This window comes from Oncorhynchus masou, chromosome 3 (genome assembly GCF_036934945.1).
Source record: "Oncorhynchus masou masou isolate Uvic2021 chromosome 3, UVic_Omas_1.1, whole genome shotgun sequence".
Lineage (NCBI taxonomy): Eukaryota > Metazoa > Chordata > Actinopteri > Salmoniformes > Salmonidae > Oncorhynchus > Oncorhynchus masou.
In genome coordinates, this window is record NC_088214.1 from 36,224,849 (window position 1) to 36,243,147 (window position 18,299).

Here is an 18,299-nt window from a genome sequence, read left to right on the forward strand (position 1 = left end):
ACTATACATACAGTTAAAAACGCATTCATCTTTGTGTTAAGGTAAATCATATAAAGGAATTTGACGATATACAATGTCTATGCATTCCTATGCTGTATGTCCATCAAGAGAAAGCACTTTCTTGCCTTGTTTGAGATGCTGGTGATGAAGGACTTGATCTCCAGGTTGGTGGGGCAGCTCTTCTGGCATGGTGCATCAGCACATTTCAGACACCTGTGGGGATGAAAACATGATTACATTCACAATATACCAATCACCTAAAAATGACAGTAAATGATTGTTCCAAAGCATTTCAGATACCTCATGTATAATATTTGACTCCAAACAATTTCTCTGTTATGATATGCCCCAATAATAAGAACAGGCACCACTTTTTGCATCAAAGGCACAGATGATACCATTGTATTACTATTGTATTGATACCATTGTATTAGTAGCCTATGTGAGGTTGTGAAGAGTAACCAATCATCCGACAGTCCTGATTGGACGAAAGAGATGCTGTGTGTGTGTTCAGTGGTAGCCCATGTATCTGATGCTGTCTGGACCAAAAGAGTATAACATGTTGCCACCACAGCATTTGATTGATTGATGCCAGCAAGCATTAGGCCTCCCCTGATGGAACAATCGTCAATGAATTAGCCAATCAGCGTTGAGCCCCCCCCCCCCCCAGTTTGGATTTGGCTTCAGACCAATCACACCACTTCCTTAAAAACTCCAAAACAACATTTTCAGAAAAACATGTCTGTTTCTGGTCTGCTTGTGTTGCTGTCCTGTAGTTGCCAATTCGTCCCTTTCCTACGCCATGGCTGGAGATGAGGATTTGGATTTATTTCTCTGTACGGGCCAATGCTTATGACAACGAATCTGAACTAACCATAAATTAATATGTTGTGCCACTGGCTGAGATGATTGACGTTCAATACGTAGCCTAGATGTAGCCTAGTAGACTCTCGTTAACTAGCTCGCTAGCTTAGCTTGTCCACAAGAGGAAGTTAGGCAAGCAAGCATTTTAGCTAGGTAGCCTATGACAACAAAAACTACAAGTGCACTGTATGACAGAGCAATAGACCGCTTTGCCAACATGAAAGATAGGAGGATGACATTGGCATTCAACTAGTCTGAAAGGAGGGTAAGTCAACATTTGTTGTTTTACTTGCGCCCACACACACACACACAAATCAGTACCATGGACAGCCACATGATATTTAGAAACATTGATTGGACTAAATTGTTTTCGGAATCTTGACATTTGCTTTCAGTGTATTAAACTAAGCCTGTACACTGAGTGTGAAAAACATTAAGAACATGACATGACATAGGTGAATCAGATGAATCTATTTTTAAATCCAGTGTAGATGAAGGGGAGAGGACAGGTTAAATAAGGATTTTTAAGCCTTGAGACATTTGTGACATGGATTGTGCATGTGTGCCATTCAGACGGTGAATGGGCAATACAACATATTTAAGTGTCTTTGAACAGGGTACGGTATTATGTGCCAGGTGCACCAGTTTGTGTCAAGAACTGCAATACTGCTGGGTTTTTCACACTCAACAGTTTCCTGTGTGTATCAAGAATGGTCCACCACCCAAAGGACATCCAGCCAACTCAATGAATCTAGGCAGTTCTGAGGGCAACTCGGTATTAGGAAGGTGTCCTTAATAGTTTGTACACTCAATGTAATAGCCTTGTTGATTTGATGATGTTTAAATGTTTAAATTGAAATGGTACTGAAATAGCGGAGGCAGTGCTCCTGAAGTCTTTGTGCTGACTTGCGATAACTCTCTGGTTCTAAATCAATAGTTGTTTAGTAAGCTGTCAAAAAACATTAACTTGCTTGACCATACTATAATTGATATAACGGTTTGCTACATGCAATATTTGCTTTGTGGACTTCACTGGACAGGTGTTGCTCTCCGGTTTTGTGATGAAATAAATACGTGTCATTGAATTTATTCCTCCACTGTGACTGTCATCTTTTTGTTGTCATATAGTATGTCACGTGGCATATGAACGAATGGATTATAGAGCAAGCAACGCAATTATCACAACATCGTTTTTTTTTTACTGGCTTGGCTCAGTGATTTTACCCACACACCACTACTGGATGCAACTCTAATAACGATTTGAAAAAAGTTGCATGAAAGGCATGTGCTCTGCTCTGTTTCTTGCACAGGCTGCACACACTTAATCAGTCTCTCATTCACAATTTGACACACACTTTTTTAATAATCTCACCAATCAGACTATCGTCAATTTAATCTGGTCTTTACATACAGCCTACTAATACATGTGTGGAATTATTTTTGACTCAGAGTGGCCCACCACAACAACAACAAAAATAACTCGAAGTGAATGGAGAAAGCTCTTCCTGTGGCTACGTTTTTAATATACCAGGTAGGCTACACCAGTTGTAAAATGTATTAATGCGCTTGATTTGAAGAGTTTAGCAATAGATAGGCTATAGCAGCATGAGAAAGCTGGGATACTCCTTTAAATAGTGGTGTCAGGACCCGGTTACGAACCTGGGTCTCCAGAGTGAGAAACAGTCACTTAACCAACTGAGCCACGAATAGTCTGCAGAACCCAGAAGATGAGGCAGACACAGCAGTACTTAAGACGGTGTATTTAATAAAGTAAAAAAGTCCTTCAAATACAAAAATGGCAAATCCAAAAGGTGGTAGGTAAAGCACAAAAAAGCCACAAGAGATACTCATAAATAAATAAACAAAAACAAAAAAACAGAATTCCACAAGAGCGTCCACCGGAATCGACAAGAGCACACAGAACACTAGGGCTGGGTGCTAACATACAAACACAGAGCACAGAACTGAGGGAAACAAAGGGTTTAAATATAATCAGGGTAAATGAGGCACAGGTGCAAATAATAATGGGGATCAAGGGAAAAAACATAAGGTCAAAAAGCACAATGGGAGCATCTAGTGAAAAAACCCGGAACAACCCTGGCCAAATCCTGACAAGTGGCCAGTCAAAACTCTGTTTTTACACACGATTGTGCAATGAACTGGCCTTATAAGAACACATGTATAGGCTCCGTAGGCTACGGGCTCTCCAACCTTGTTCAAGGGTGTCCTAGGCATATATGCAACACTTCCAGTTATCTAGCCACTACATGATGCATGGTGCATGTTGCATGGTGCATGTTGCATGTTGCATGTTGCATGTTGCATGGTGCATGGCGCATGTTGCATGGTGCATGGTGCATGGTGCATGATGCATGATGCATGCGATTTGAAAGAAATCACAAAAAAATGCATACACTGTTTCTTGCCTTAGTCTGCACGCGCTGGGCATCATTCACAAGTGATAATATTCTCACCCATCCTCAATGTAATCTTGTCTTTACATATACTAAATATATATATATATATATATATGTGAAATTAGTTTTGATTTAGAATGGGCCATTGTCATGTACCATGGACAGGGGAAAAATACATCCGTATGCACATGGACAGCGAATAGAGGACCCTTTACCTGCGGTTCATTTTCATTCAAGCCAGGTTGGCTACTCCGGTTGTAAAGAGAAGCAATGTGCTGAGTATTAGGAAAGTTGAGAAATATATAGAGTAGGCCTAGTTTATAAAAAGCTGATGGGATCCTCCTCTTTTTAATAGAGGCCATCACAATTTTCTTACACAATTGCATAGCCTATATAAATGTTATACAATTCATGCATCAACCAGCTATGAAGAGCTGGCTCTCTCTGCACAACATGTGTCCCTATTCCGCTCATTCTTTGAATGCCAGGGCTCTCATGAAGTGTTTGATTAGATTTTCTATTGCATTTGCCTTGATGTCAGAGTGATTAGAGGGACAATAGAGAGCTGAGTACCAGGCCATTAGCGATTGGCCGTTAGTAAGTTTGGTAGGCTACTAATGACCATCAGCGGCATCAGAGCGCAGTTTTGGAGAAGCCTAGTTACCGTGACTCAACGGCCAATGTGGAATTTGACTGCGGTCAAGATTCATGACTGCCGGTGTGGCGGTAATACGTCACCGTAACAGCCTTAAGCCCTTTGTCCCATGGAGACAGTGGGGTCCAAAAACAAACGACTCCGTAATGGTGGTGGAGACGCCATATTGGTAGACAACAACACACCATCGCTAAATTATACATAGGTTAATTTGGCTGGGCCTGATTAAATATTCATGAAGTAACAAAATGGATGCAGCGCTGCCAGTCCTGTCAAACGACAAGACCTCAGAGAGATAGAAAGAGGAAAAGAGAAAGAAAGAAAGCAGGAGGCGGGACTGAGCATGTGTGCTGCCTATGTGAAGCTTGTTTTGTGTTTCCCCTACTAAACTAGCCAAAGTAAACAGCCTTTAAAAATTGACAGGCTTTGGTGAGGATGCATTTTGTGTTTTTTTGTTTGTTTAATTAATTGCAGTTTCTCTTTACTTTTACCTCATCAAATAAAGATGCATAATTTCGAACACGGGAAAACTTGCAAATAAATATCCTCTTTATCCCTGTCTTTCTTTCCCTCTACTTTTCACTCTCTCCCTTTTTCTTCCACCCCCCCCTCTCTCTCTCCCTCTCTCTTTCTATTTGTATGGAAACATTGAAACATTAAAATCGCAGATGACACAGCCACAGCAGTCACTTCAGCTTTCCTGACCAGCGGCTCTCCAAAATGTCAAGTGAAAATAACTCACAGACAATCCTATTTGATCAGGAGTTGTAAATGGTCTGTGGCAGTGCGTGCCAGGATCCTGAGTACCACTAACAAAGGGTCTTTCTCTGAGCCACTCTGAGTAGAACACCTGTGTCTTTTCAGGTCATGATTAAAGGCAGGCACAACACACAGACTTCCAAATGCATTCTTAATCACATTAAATATGAGAGAGAAAATGTGTACCCACAAAGGGTATAGTTCGATGGTTTATCTGGAATCCATCCTTTGTAGTGAACCTGTTGTGAGTGCTCAATAAACATGTAGAAGTGGGGACTGAAATCCACTAATATGACCTCGTAATCACGGCTTGGTTCAAAGTCGATAGATTTACACGGATGTCGCAACTCCCTCAATGTAAACTCCTTAGGTTGAACTTCAAAGGACGAGTTCGCTGAGTGGTTAAGGTGATGGACTACTAATCCATTGTGCTCCGCACATGGGTGTCCGACTCCCATTCCTGTCACACAACATTTGCTCTTTAGGGGTGGCATGTAGCCTTGAGGTTGCAGCCTAGGAACAGTAACTGAAAGATTTCTGGTTTGAATACTGGAGCCGACAAGGTCATTTAAAAAAAACAATGTTGCTGTGCCCTTGAGCAAGACACTTGCTCCAGGGGTGCTGTACAATGGCGACTCTGGCTGTGACCCCACTCCCTGATGGTGTCTCAGGGGGAGTTTCCATTACAGGACAAATATAAGCACCCCCCCCACACCCACAAACGCCAACTTTTCAACTTTCTAGAACTATTATAGCTTACTCTCATAGGGATTGGAGCACACACAACACTATCACAAACAACCTTGAGCAGAAACATAAACAAATGCTATCCCAAACTAACCCGGGAGAAAACAAAGACGAAGACAGCGTCATAAAACGACAGAGAAGCGTCCACCCTTAAGGCTGTACTATATCTCAGCACACCAAGGCAATAATACTACAGCCTTTATTACAGAGTGGTAACTATAGCTAAGCCCCCACAGCTTCTTGCACACACACACACACACACACACACACACACACACACACACACACACACACACACACACACACACACACACACACACACACACACACACACACACACACACACACACACACACACACACACACACACACACTATAGGTGAGCCCCCTCCCCAGCTTCTGTCTGTCTCAGGACGTCTGATGGATGTCTTCTCACCGCTGCCTCCAGTCTCTTGCATTATTAACCGACCAACCGGGGAATCTCCTCAAACATCACCACTCAAGGGTACCAGCCTTATCTAACCAACCAGAGACAGAGATACAACAGCCTCAGTCACAGTCATAGGAGTAGTCCCGGATCTGGGTGACACAGAGCTCTGGATGACAAAAAGCCTATAAAATATTCACCTGATATTGGTCTAATATTCTAAGGGGCCTTACCAGAATTGTATATTACAATTGCTTAAAAACCCAGTACAGATGGGGACACACCCAAGGACACCTCTTTCCATGCTGCACACCTAACTTCCAACGCTTCCCATGGCATCTCTAAACAACTCTTCTCTTTCCTGTGAACACAACAATCAAACAATTCTAGGCTCGTCCTCTCCTTGTTCTCTTTGATTCAGCAGCCTGTTCTATTATTTATGGTGGCTTTGTTTTCAGGTCTTAAGATGTGTGGCAAATGAGCCACAGAGGGAGGTCAACTGGCTCCTGACCCACCATTATACATTCAACTCAGGCTCCTGCATTAGACTCCAACACCTTGTTAGGTTGCCATTGTGGCGCCATCTCCAACTGTTGTCCTGCACTGTCTCTATGTGTGTGTGTGTGTGTGTGTGTGTGTGTGTGAGTGTGTGTGTGTGTGTGTGTGTGTGTGTGTGTGTGTGTGTGTGTGTGTGTGTGTGTGTGTGTGTGTGTGTGTGTGTGTGTGTGTGTGTGTGTGTGTGTGTGTGTGTGTGTGCGTGTGTGTGCGTGTGTGTGCTACTCTATACCCTCAAAGCGCATTAACATGTAGCACGTTATGCTATCTGGCTATCTGATACTATTTTGGCTTAGCCCTGGGGATTTGATGGAAGAGAGAGAGAGAGATTATGGCATGTTTAAGGGATGTCAACGTAGCTGTCAGAGCTGTCAGGATGCAGTAGACTGGAGGTCCACAGAGGAAGAAGGTCTACCAGCTGCACACAACGCCCACTAAGCCTGGCCCTGCCATAGGAGACACACACCGTCGATTCTAATGCTAGGACCAACCCCACACCTGCTACCCACAAGGGAGAGCTGTGGTGCGTGGGGAGGCGGGTGGTTGGGGGGGTCTGTGTGTTGGGGGTGTGCGAGGTGTGTGTCTGTGTGTATGTGTGTGTGTTCGCCTACAGCAGTGCCTTAATAAAGCATCTTTAAAAGGCAGCTATCCTGTATTGTTCAGCTTTAAATACTCTGTAGGCTGTATGAGGAACGTGTATGAGGAACATCACAAACCATACTCATCGTTTTTAGGCCACATAATGAGACATTACAAAAACAGACGTATATCGCCACCTTTTCTCACTTACATTCCTTGAAAGCCATTGAAATGAGTAGGGCACACTCTCTTTCCACAAAAGTATCATTCCACAATAAACAAATACACCATTACAGACTAGTACTTGGACATGAATGACTTTTTAAAGTGCTGCACAACCTCTTAGAGTACCAAAGACCCTGGGGAAACCCTTCACTCCTTCAGATGGGACAGGGGACACATTATAAAAGCCATCGTCGCCAATCGTCATAATGAGAGCCCTGGGGAACACGCGTGGAGGGACGAGACCGTCCACTCCAAAACCAGGCGCTGTCATCATAATTACACAAACTGCCTTACGACGTGACCAATTAAGACTGGCTTCAGTATAAAATAAACCCTCCTCTTTCTCTCTGTCCGTCCTGCTGTCTATAGCTACTCGTGCTGGGTACTAGGGAAGGGGGAAAATCAGTGGAAAGGGACACTTTTTCTTCTCTTCTTGTCATAATGAATCCACCTTCCTGGTGTGATGCCGAGGAGAAGAGAGGTGGGGGACTTCAGTCGCAGCAGTAATGGAGTCTTTGAGGAAGACGAGGTGTTGCTCTTCCTAATTAGTGACAACGTAATGTCTCAGGGACTAATGATGGCACCTTACTTCAATCACCAGGGATATCAATGCCTTTCAGTGTCTCTGTGTTGAAAGCCTTTTTGTCTGGTCACAACTCACAAGTCTCTGATGGGTCCTTAGCAGCTTCAAATGCTCACTGTCGATTTTATAAAGGAAAAAAAGATGTTCAAAAACTGAGCCAAATGGCAATCCCTCTGCAAAAATACAGCAAATGCTGAAAATAAACTACACGTCAGTGCACATAAGACACACATATGAAAATACACCGAAAACATCAAAATACACAGCTAAAAGCAACAATGCGATGTCAAAACAAGCTGACATTGAGGTTAAAGAAAATCAATTTACCAGATTTTGCCAATATTTACATTTGGACAAAATCTAGATGTCAATATTCTTGTAATGCTTTTTGTATAAAATAAAAAAAAGTCTCAATTTGAGCACATTCTGAATTTGCGGTTAATCGGGATTCATCACAGTAAATTCTAATTGTTCGACAGCCCTCGTATGTAAGGAAGGATAGACTCCTTTATCCTGTTTCTGTTCTGTTTCCATACTGTTCTTTACTAAATAACCCATGTAAAATCCACCTCACCTTTAGTTGTACAACCCTGTTGCAGGCAGTGGCGGCTACTGTTGGTTGAATACCCGGTGCTAGGAGAGGAGTGGTGGTGGTTGGAGTTTATCAACAAAATTGCATGACAGAAATATGATGGCAAGTTTTCAAACTACCAATAGTTTTTGTGAAGATAAATAAAGTGATATGTACATTTGAACATAAATGCATCTGTTTCATGTTTGCATGTCCGAATGACCACTGCTGCCCATGCTGCCACTGAATAGATTAGATTCTACTTTTTAGAACAAGCAGCCAGCTCACAAACAAATTAGTGCACCAGAAGCAGCGAAAATACATGATCTAACTAGGGTATAGATAACGTAATGTCACAAAGCATGATGCACTAGTAACATAACTTTCATTCTCAAATAACTTAATTTAGCAGAGTTAGTCAATAAAGTTAGTCAATAAAAATAATATATACATACATATATACTGTGCCTTCGGAAATTATTCAGACCACTTGAATTTTTACACATTTTGTTACGTTACAGCATTATTATAAAATGGATTTGAAAAAAAAAATATCCTCAGCAATCTACACAATACCCCATAATGCCAAAGCAAAAACAGGTTGTTAGAAATGTATGCACATTTATAAAAAATAGAAAACATTAGACCCTTTGCTATGAGACTCGAAGTTGAGCTAAGGTGCATCCTGTTTCCATTGATCTGTAACGTCTGCTTCCAACTCACACTCACAAACACCTAGATCCCCTGAACGCAGCTCACTTTCCAGCCCACTTTCCAGCTCACACTCTCAAACACCTAGATCCCCTGAACACAGCTCACTTTCCAGCCCACTTTCCAGCTCACATTCTCAAATACATAGATCCCCTGAACGCAGCTCACTCTCCAGATCCAAATCACCTGTTCACACACCTGTATGTCATTATCACACACTATTTAGTTAAGTTCTTTGCACCCCATTATTGTGAGGTATTGTTTGCTTTGTGACACACTTCTATTCAGAGCGCTGGTTTTCCCGTAATTTAATCCTCCCATGTATGATAGTTTTTGCCTGCCTCACTAACGACGCCTTTTGCCTATTCCCTACCTGTACTTTAGCCTATCGGATTTCCTGTTATCAACCTATTGCCTGATCTACTGGATGACGTTACTAGCCTTTTCCCTTGCCTTTTTGGACCCCCTGTGTATGACCTTCTGCCTGCCCCTGGACCCAGCTACCTGCCTCCTCCTGTGGTCCTTTACCAATAAACACCTGCTGTGCCCTGTGCTTGAAACCGGCTCTCTGTCTCCCATCGTGTTCATTACAGAATACCTCACCAAAAACGACAGATGGACTCAGCGGAGCTGCAGCTACGTCTAGCCCGACAGGAGGGACGAATCGATGAACTGAGACCTCCTTCACCAGTCCATTCCTGCTTCACCGATATCAGGTGCCACAGCCTCCTCTTGTTCATCTCCCCCATATCCATGCCTAATAAATATGACAGCTCCCCAGGGAAATGTCAAGGACTTCTCATGCAATGTAACCTGTACATAGCCCATCACTCCGATGACTTCAGCACTGACCAAGACAGGGTGGACTTCATCATCTCCCTACTCACAGGCAAAGCTCTGGATTGCGTCACAGCCCTGTGGGCCGCTCAAAGTTCTGATCTGTCCTCTGAACCACGCCCTCTTCAAGGAGGTGTTCGACCATTCAGTTTCAGGTCGTCACATCGGGGACCTGTTATGTGAGCTGCGACAGCGCCGTCGCTCTACCACTGAGTATGCCCTTGAGTTCCGTACCATGGCTGCTGGCAGTGGATGGAGTGAACCAGCACTTCTTACAGGCTACCGGAGGGGTCTTAATCGGGAGTTACAGATCGAACTGGCCTACAGAGGAGATTTAACAGACCTAAATCAATACTTCCGGATGTCCATATCCATTGGCAACCTACTGGTGGACCGCCAAGCTATACAGTCGCCCATGGCCTGTGAGTCTTCCACTCCCTTCTCTCGTCCAGTGTAATAGCCCTGAACCCATGCAAATCGGCCGCGCCCCTCTCACACCTTCTGAGAGACATCAGAGGTTACGTGAAAACCTGTGCCTCTATTGTGGAGAGAGTAACCACCTACTCAATAGCTGTCCGATTTGCCCCCCACGAAGGGGTGATCACAGCCCTCCACTTCCACCAGGGTAAGCACCTTTACATTTTTAAATATTACCAAAAGGCAGTTTTGTATCCCGGCTCTTCTTTCTGCTAATGGGACCACTCAGTTTGTGGAGGGACTAGTGGACTCTGGGGCTGCAGGTAATTTCATTGACGAACAATTGGCACACCACTTAAGAGTCAAACTAATCCCTGTTAATCCTCCCATTAGGATTAATGCGCTGGACTGACAACCTCTCGGAACTGGTCTTGTGACTCACCTGACCGAAAGTATCACCCTTCAGATTGGCCTCCTTCACTCTGTGGTCATTCAGTTAATGGTGTTGTCTTCGCCTAAAGAACCCCTCATCCTCGATCACCCATGGCTAGGCCTTCACGACCCTGCCATCTCCTGGCGGAAAGGGGAACTGCTGTCATGGTCTCCCGCCTGTTTTAAGAACTGCGTCAATCTACTCTGTCGAGCCACCTCCATAGAAGGATCGGAGTCTGCCATTCCAACCCACATCCCACCTGTATAAGCCCAGTTCCAGAGTGTCTTCAGCAAAAAAAGGTGTCCATTCAGCCCCCTCATCGCCAGGAGGACAGCGCGATCGACCTTCTTCCTGGGGCATCGCCCCCTAAGGCTCGGATCTACCCCTTGTCCATCCCAGAGAATGAGGCTATGGACACCTATATAGAAGAGGCTCTCAACATGGGATTCATGTGTCCATCCATGTCGCCAGCTGCATCCAGTTTCTTTTTGTGAAAGAAAAGGATGGTAGTCTCTGTCCCTGCATAGATTACCGACCCCTCAATGGCCTTACCATCAATAATCGCTTCCCTCTTCCTTTGATTCCGGCCGCACTAGAACAAGTTGGACAGGCTACCATCTACTCTAAACTGGATCTACGTAGTGCATACAACCTAGTCCGTATCTGAAGTGGGGATGAGTGGAAGACGGTGTTCATCACCGCTAGGGGTCACTACGAATACCTGGTTATGCCCTACGGTCTCACCAATGCTCCCGCAGTCTTCCAGTCCTTCATGAATTAAGTTTTCCAGGACATGATCAACCAGTTCCTCATCGTGTACATTGACGATATCTTGATCTACTCTCCCTCCATTTCAGAACATGTACAGCATGTGCAACAGGTCCCGAACGGCTACAGGACCACCCTCTTTATGTCAAGGCTGAGAAGAGCACATTTCACATCACTACGGTAACCTTCCTAGGTTTCGTGTTGACACCAGGAGGGACCAACATGGACGAAGGCAAAGTCACGGCTGTGCTTAACTGGCCCAAACCTACCACCGTAAAGTAATTACAATGTTTCCTAGGATTTTCCAATTACTACCGCCGGTTCATCCAAAACTGCAGCAGCACAACCGCTCCTCTCTCAGCTCTCACCAGTCAAAAAACCCATACCCTCCAATGGACCGACACCGCCCTTACTGCATTTCAGACCTTGAAATGCCTCTTCACCTCTACACCCATCCTTAGGCAGCCAGATCCTACCCTTCCTTTTGTTCTGGAGGTTGATGCATCCGAGGTCGGCGTAGGAGCGTTTCTCTCTCAGTGTGTACGGACACCTCCTAAATTACACCCATGTGGCTTCTTTTTCAAGAAACTGTCACCCTCAGAGGAACTATGATGTTGTGAACTGAGAGCTCCTCGCCATTAAGCTGGCTATCAAAGAGTGGCGCCACTGGTAAGAGGGAGCTTATCACCCATTCCTTGTTCTTACCGACTACCTCAATTTGGAGTACTTAAGAAGTGCTAAGAGGCTCAACCCCAGACAGGCTCGCTGGGCACTCTTCTTCACCCAATTGAACTTCAGCTGCACCGTCACCTATCTACCTGGCAAGAAAAATGTGAAGGCTGATTCCTTATCCCATCTATTTAACTCCCCTTTCTCTATTCCAGCTCCCAATCCCATCCTGCCTCCGTCTTGTGTCGTGGGACCCATACAGAGGGAAATCCAATCAGCCGTCCAAGAAGCCCTACGCCACAACCCAGCACCTCCCGACACCCCTGCAGGCAAGACCTACGTTCCGGCGTCCATCAGGCCCCAACTAATGCAGTGGTGCCATACCTCGCTGAGTTCTGGCAATCCCGGGATCACCCGATCCACGGAGCTACTAACTGCCTCCTCCTGTGGTCCTTTACCAATAAACACCTGCTGTGCCCTGTGCTTGAAATCAGCTCTCTGTCTCCCATCGTGTTCATTACATGATTCTGCAGTTTGATTGGAGTCCACCTGTGGTAAATTCAATTCATTGGACTTGATTTGGAAAGGCACACAACTGTCTATATAAGGTCCCACAGTTGACAATGCATGTCGGTGCCAAAACCAAGCCATGAGGTTGAAGGAATTGTCCATAGAGCTCCGAGACTGGATTTTGTAGAGACAAAGTCCTGGGGAAGGTTGCCAAAAACATTCTGCAGCATTGAAGGTCCCCAAGAACACAGTGGCCATCCATCATCCATAAATGGAAGAAGTTTGGAACCACCAAGACTCTTCCTAGAGCTGACTCCTGGCCAAATTGAGCAATCGGGGGGAAGGGCCTTGGTCAGGGGGGTGACCAAGAACCCGATGGTCACTCTGACAGAGCTCTACAGTTCCTCTATGGAGATAGGAGAACCTTCCAGAAGGACAACCATCTCTGCAGCACTCCAACAATCAGGCCTTTATGGTGGAGTGGCCAGATGGAAGCCACTCCTTAGTAAAAGGCACTTGGAGTTTTCCAAAAGGTACCTAAAAATTCTCAGACCTTTGGCCTGAATTCCAAGCTTCACGTCTGGAGGAAACCTGGCACCATCCTTACGGTGAAGCATGGTGGTGGCAGCATCATGCTGTGGGGATGTTTTTCAGTGGCAGGGAGAGTGCTCAGGACCTCAGACTGGAGTTAAGGTACAGCTTTCAACAGGACAACGACCCTAAGCACACAGCCAAGACAATGCAGGAGTGGCTTCGGGACAAGCCAGAACTCGAACTTAAACCTTATTGAATATCTCTTGAGAGACCTGAAAATAGCTGTGCAGCGACGATCCCCATCCAGCCTGACAGAGTTTGAGAGAATCTGCAGAGAGGAATGGGAGAAACTCCCCAAATACAGGTGCACCAAGCTTGTAGCATCATACCCAAGAAAACTCGAGGCTGTAACAACTGCCAAAGGTGCTTCAACAAAGTACTGAAGAAAGGGTCTGAATACTTATGTAAATGTGTTATTTCAGTTTTTTATTTTTTATAAATTTGCAGAAAATTCTAAAACGTTTTTTTACTTAATCATTATGGGCTATTGTGTGTAGATAGATGAGGAAAATGTATCAATTTTAGAATGAGGCTTTAACGTAACAAAAAAAAGTCAAGGGGTCTGAATACTTTCCAAAGGCACTGTATACACTACATGACCAAAAGTATGTTGACACCTGCTCGTCGCACATCTCATTCCAAAATCATGGTTAATATGGAGTTGGTCCCCCCTTTACTGATTTTGGGCAATTAGGCCTGGTGCGGTGTCGGTGTTCCAATTGTTTCCAAAGGTGTTCGATGGGGTTGAGGTCAGGGATCTGTGCAGTCAAGTTCTTCCACATAGATTTTGACAAAGCTTTTCTATATGCACTTCACTTTGTGCACGGGGGTCTTGCTGAAACAGGAAAGGGCCTTTCCCAAACTGTTGCCACAAACCTTTAAGCACAGAATCATCTAGAATGTCATTGTATGCTGTAGAGTTCAGATTTCCTTTCTTGAACTAAGGGGCCTAGCCCGAACCATGAAAATTAGCCTCAGACCATTTTTCCTTCTCCACCAAACATTACAGTTGGCACTATGCACTGGGGCGGGTAGCTCCTGGAATCCCCCAAACCCAGATTTGTCCTGTGGGAATGTTAGATGGTGAAGCGTGATTCATCATTCCAGAAAATGTGTTTCCAATGCTCCGGAGTCCAATGGTGGTGAGCTTTACACCACTCCAGCCTACGCTTGGCTTGCTGATGGTGATCTTGGGCATGTGTGCACCTGCTCAGCCATGGAAACCCATTTCATGAAGCTCCCCACTTACAGTTATTGTGCTGATGTTGCTTCAAGAGGCAGTTTGGAACTTGTTAGTAAGTGCAACCAAGGATAGAGGATTTTTAAGCGCTACGAGCTTCAGCACTAGGTGGTCCCGTTCTGTGACCTTGTGTGGCTTACCACTTCATTGGCTTAGCCATTGTTGCTCCTAGACGTTTCCACTTCTAAACAACACTTACAGTTGACCGGGGCAGCTCTAGCAGGACAGAAATTTGACAAACTGACTTGTCCTATGACAGTGACATGTTGAAAGTCACTGAGCTCTTAAGTAAGCCCATTCTACTGCCAATGTTTGTCTATTGAGATTGCTTGGCTGTGTGTTCGATTTTATACACCTGTCAGCAACGGGTGTGGATGAAATAGCCGAATCCACTAATTTAAAGGGGTATCCACATACTTTTGTATATACAGCAACAATTAAAAGTTTGGACACACCTTCTTTATTTTTACTATTTTCTATATTGTAGAATAATAGTGAAGACATCAACACTATGAAATGTCACATATGGAATCATGTAGCAACCAAAAATGTGTTAAACAAATAAATATATTTGAGATTCTTCAATGTAGCCTCCATTTAACTTGATGACAGCTTTGCACACTCTTGGCATTCTCTCAACCAGCTTCATGAGGTAGTCACCTGGAATGCATTTCAATTAACAGGTATGCCTTTAACGTTAAACTTCTTAGGGTTGAAATCCCGTTAACCGGATCAATATGACAACAGCCAATGAAAGTGCAGGATGCCAAATTCAAAACAACAGAAATCTCATAATTATAATTCCTCAAACATACAAGTATCTTAAACCATTTTAAAGGTAATCTTGTTGTTAATCCCACCACAGTGTCCGGTTTCAAATAGGCTTTACAGGGAAAGCACCACAAACGATTATGTTAGGTCAGTGCCATGTCACAAAAACACACACAGCCATTTTTCCAGCCAAAGAGTGGAATCACAAAAATCAGAAAAAGAGAATTAATCACTAACCTTTGATGATCTTCATCAGATGACACTCATAGGACTTCATGTTACACAATACATGTATGTTATGTTCGATAAAGTTAATATTTATATAAAAAAATCTCAGTATACATTATGTTCAGTAGTTCCAAAAACATCCGGTGATTTTGCAGAGAGCCACAATTTACAGAAATACTCATTATAAATGTTGATGAAAATACAAGTGTTATGCATGGATTTAAAGATATACTTCTCCTTAATGCAACCGCTGTGTCAGATTTCAAAAAAGTTTTACGGAAAAAGCAAACCATGCAATAATCTGAGTACGGCGCTCAGACAACAAATACATATATTTGCCATGTTGGAGTCAGCAGAAGTCAGAAATAACATTATAAATATTCACTTACCTTTGATGATTTTCATCAGAATGCACTCCCAGGAATCCCAGTTCCACAATAAATGTTTGTATTGTTCGATGATGTCCATCATTTATGTTCAAATAGCTACTTTTGTTAGCGTGTTTGGTAAACAAATCAAAACTCACGACGCACGTGAGACCAGACAACTAGTTGCAGACGAAATGTCAAAAAGTTCCATTACAGTGCATAGAAACTTGTCAAACGAAGTATAGAATCAATCTTCAGGATGTTTTTAACATAAAACTCAATAATATTCCAAGGAACAGGAGCTACCTCTCGTGTGAATGCGTGTGACCAGCGCGTGACTGCTGGCAGACCTCTGACTCAATCCCCTCTCATTCGGCCCCCCTTCATAGTAGAAGCCTCAAACAAGTTTCTAAAGACGGTTGACATCTAGTAGAAGCCTTAGGAAGTGCAACATGACCAGTATCCCACTGTATCTTCAATAGGGGCTGAGTTGAATATCGACCAATCTCAGATTTCCTACTCCCTGGTTGGATTTTTTTCTCAGGTTTTTGCCTGCCATATGAGTTATGTTATACTCACAGACATCATTCAAACAGTTTTAGAAACTTCAGAGTGTTTTCTATTCAATATTATGCATATATTAGCAAAAGGGACTGAGGAGCAGGAAGTTTACTCTGGGCACCTTATTCATCCAAGCTACTCAATACTGCCCTCAGCCATAAGAAGTTAAAAAGTTAATTTGTGGAATTTCTATCCTTCTGAATGTGCTTGAGCCACTTAGTTGTGTTGTGAGAAGGTAGGGTTGGTATACAGAATATAGCCCTATTTGGTAAAATACCAACTCCATATTATGGCAAGAACAGCTCAAAAAAGCAAAGAAAAACAATAGTTAATCATTACTTTAATACATGAAGGTCAGTCAATACAGGACATTTCAAGAACTTTGAAAGTTTCTTCAAGTGCAGTCACAAAAAACAATCAAGCGGTATGATGAAACTGGCTCTCATGAGGACCGCCACAGGACAGGAATACCCATAATTACCTCTGCTGCAGAGGATAATTTCATTAGTGTGACCAGCCTCAGAAATGGCAGCCCAAATAAATGCTTCACAGAGTTCAAGTAACTGACACATCTCAACATCAACTGTTCAAAGGAGATTGCGTGAATCAGGCCTTCATGGCTGAATTGCTGCAAAGAAACCACTACTAAAAGACACAAATAATAAGAAGAGACTTGCTTGGGCCAAGAAACACAATCAATGGACATAAGACCAGTGGGAATCTGTCCTTTGGTCTGATGAGTCCAAATTTGAGATTTTTGGTTCCAATCGCCATGGCTTTGTGAGATGCAGAGTAGGTGAACAGATGATCTCCGCATGTGTGGTTCCCACCGTCAGACATGGAGGAGGAGTTATGGTGTGCGCTTAGTGGGACTAGCATTTGTTTTTCAACAGGACAACAACCCAACACACCTCCAGGCTGTGGAATGACTATTTAACCAAGAAGGAGAGTGATGGAGTGCTGCATCAGATGACCTGACCTCCACAATCAACTGACCTCAACTCAATTACGATAGTTCGGGATGAGTTGGACTGCAGAGTGAAGAAAAAACAGCCAACAAGTGCTCAGCATATGTGGGAACTCCTTCAAGACTGTTGGAAAATAATTCCAGGTGAAGCTGGTTGAGAGAATGTCAAGAGTGTGCAAAACTGTCATCAAGGCAATGGGTGGCTACTTTGAAGAATCTGAAATATATTTAGACTTGTTTAACAATTTTTTTACTACCTGATTCCATATGTGTTATTTCATAGTTTTGACATCTTCACTATTATTTTACAATGTAGAAAATAGTAAAAAATAAAGAAAAAGCCTTGAATGAGTAGGTGTGTCCAAACCTTTGACTGGTACTGTAAGTATGCAGACCATTTACGCAATAATTTGTTGAAGCACCTTTGGCAGCGATTACAACCTTGAGTCTTCTTGGGTATGGCGCTACAAGCTTAGCACACCTGTATCTGGCGAGTTTCTCCAATATTTCTCTGCAGATCCTCTCAAGCTTTGTCATGTTGGATAGGGAGCATCGCTACACAGCTATTTTCACATCTCTCCAGATATGTTAGATCGGGTTCAAGTCTGGGCTCTGGCTAGGCCACTCAAGGACATTCAGAGACTTGTCCCGAAGCCAGTCCTGTCTTGGCTGTGTGCTTAAGGTCATTGTCCTGTTGCAAGGTGAATCTTCGCCCCAGTCTGAGGTCCTGAGCGATCTGGAGCAGGTTTTCATCAAGGTAATCTCTGTTCTTAGCTCCGTTCATCTTTCCCTTTCCCTGTCTCCCAGTCCCTGCCGCTGAAAAACTTCCCCACAGCATTATGC

General features: G+C 43.7%; 1 protein-coding gene across 2 annotated transcripts in view; it reads right to left on the reverse strand.

Moving 5' to 3' along the window:
- dpydb (dihydropyrimidine dehydrogenase b) overlaps positions 1-18,299 on the reverse strand; it is a 137,634-nt gene that overhangs the window by 92,284 nt on the left and 27,051 nt on the right. For both annotated transcript variants that reach the window (XM_064939191.1, XM_064939198.1), the window contains exon 4: positions 126-213. In XM_064939191.1, the coding sequence (XP_064795263.1) occupies positions 126-213 (88 nt within the window). The remainder of the gene's footprint in view (positions 1-125; positions 214-18,299) is intronic.